The sequence below is a fragment of the Myotis davidii genome, unplaced genomic scaffold (genome assembly GCF_000327345.1).
Source record: "Myotis davidii unplaced genomic scaffold, ASM32734v1 scaffold358, whole genome shotgun sequence".
In the NCBI taxonomy this organism is placed as follows: domain Eukaryota; kingdom Metazoa; phylum Chordata; class Mammalia; order Chiroptera; family Vespertilionidae; genus Myotis; species Myotis davidii.
The window spans coordinates 657,874-659,326 of NW_006290768.1; the positions used below are offsets into that span (position 1 = coordinate 657,874).

General features: G+C 60.4%; 1 protein-coding gene across 1 annotated transcript in view; it reads right to left on the reverse strand.

The window, feature by feature from the left end:
- Positions 1 to 1,453, reverse strand: part of MYH14 (myosin, heavy chain 14, non-muscle) — a 76,732-nt gene that overhangs the window by 47,014 nt on the left and 28,265 nt on the right. Inside the window, exons 13-14 of the mRNA XM_015564002.1 lie at positions 1,147 to 1,217; positions 907 to 1,059 (exon numbers count right to left, since the gene is read on the reverse strand). Of these exons, the coding sequence (XP_015419488.1) occupies positions 907 to 1,059; positions 1,147 to 1,217 (224 nt within the window). The remainder of the gene's footprint in view (positions 1 to 906; positions 1,060 to 1,146; positions 1,218 to 1,453) is intronic.

The following is a 1,453-nucleotide window of genomic DNA, read 5'->3' on the forward strand; positions in this document are numbered from 1 at the left end:
GCTCCCTGAGGCCAGGGCCCGGGCCTATCCCAGCCCAGCACAGAGCTAGGCACACAGGAGGTCTTAGAAAATGTTTGGGAAACTTGGTGCCCTACACAGGACACAGGGGGCCCTGCCTCACAGCCGCCGTGCATGCTGTTCCCTCCGCCTGGAGAGCCCTTCCCGCCCTTCACCCGTCCTTTCTGGCCCCTGTCACACATCATTTAGGCCAGACAGCCCACAGGCCAGATCGGGCCTGCCCCTGTTTTTGTAAATAAAGTTTTATTGGAATACGGGCTTCATTTAGGTCTTCATTTATGAGTTACCAGTGGCTTCCGTCACACTGCAGTGGCAGAAGCGAGTGGTAGTGACAGAGTGTCTGGCCCACGGAGCTGAAGCTATTTACAGAAACTGTTCGCTGGCCCTTAGTTTAGGTTTCAGATCAAACACTGCTCTTCTCTGTGAAACCGGCCCTGGGGCTCCCCCTCTGGGCTTTGGCTTTGACACTGCCCGTAGGGGCCCCGACCAAAGCACCCGCCAGCCTTACATGCCAATAGTTTGTTTTCCTTCCAGATAAGGAACTCAGTGAGGACAGAAACCATGTCTGACTTGGGCCCCAGACTTTGCTCAGCACAGGGCTGGGTGTACAAGGACGCCTGTTTGCTGAGTGAGTAGATAAAATGCACATGACTCTCCTCTTGGCGAACTCCTACCCACCCCTCAAAACCTACTGTGAAAATCCCCTCCTCGAGGAAGCCATTGTTGACGTCACCAGACAGAGTCCCCACTCCTCCCGGGGCTTTCCTAGCCCCTGGCCTGGCTGTGTCCTGTCCCAGTGGACCTCCGGTGGTCGGCCCCCTCCCCCCCATCTGTAGCTAAGTGGCCCCCACTCCCACCCACGTGCCCCAAGGCGGCCCGGCCCCCTACCTTGCCCGCGTAGTGCAAGACGCTGAAGTCAGCCTGGTCCCGCAGCTGCCGCGGCCGCTGGAACTTGGGGTGGCCGCCCTGCTCCTGCGCCACCTTCTCCACGAAGGACTTGTCCGTGGCCTTGGGGAACCAGCACTCCTCATCCAGCAGGGGAGGAGGGGGAGCGTGAGAAGGGACTGGGGCCTAGAGGGAGGGGGGCGGGGACCCAGAGGGAGGGGACGGGAACCCAGAGAGAGGGGACGGGGGCCCAGGCGGGTTGGCCTGACCATTGACAGGAAGGGAGAGCGAGTCAGGTCCCCAGATACTGGGCACTTAGGCGGTGGCTGGTTTTTAGTTCTTATAACTGACACGTGGATGTCGGACGGAACGTGGGGACAACAGTTACAGTGACAGCCATGATGAGCCCGTGGTTGGAGCTGGGCCCTGTGGCAGCACATCCCAGGGTCACACAGATCTGGGTTGTTTTCTCCATTTAACTGATGGGGAGGCCCGAGGCGGGGGGGCTCGGGGGGGAGGGCCTGGACCTGGGCCACAGGAGGGCGGGGAG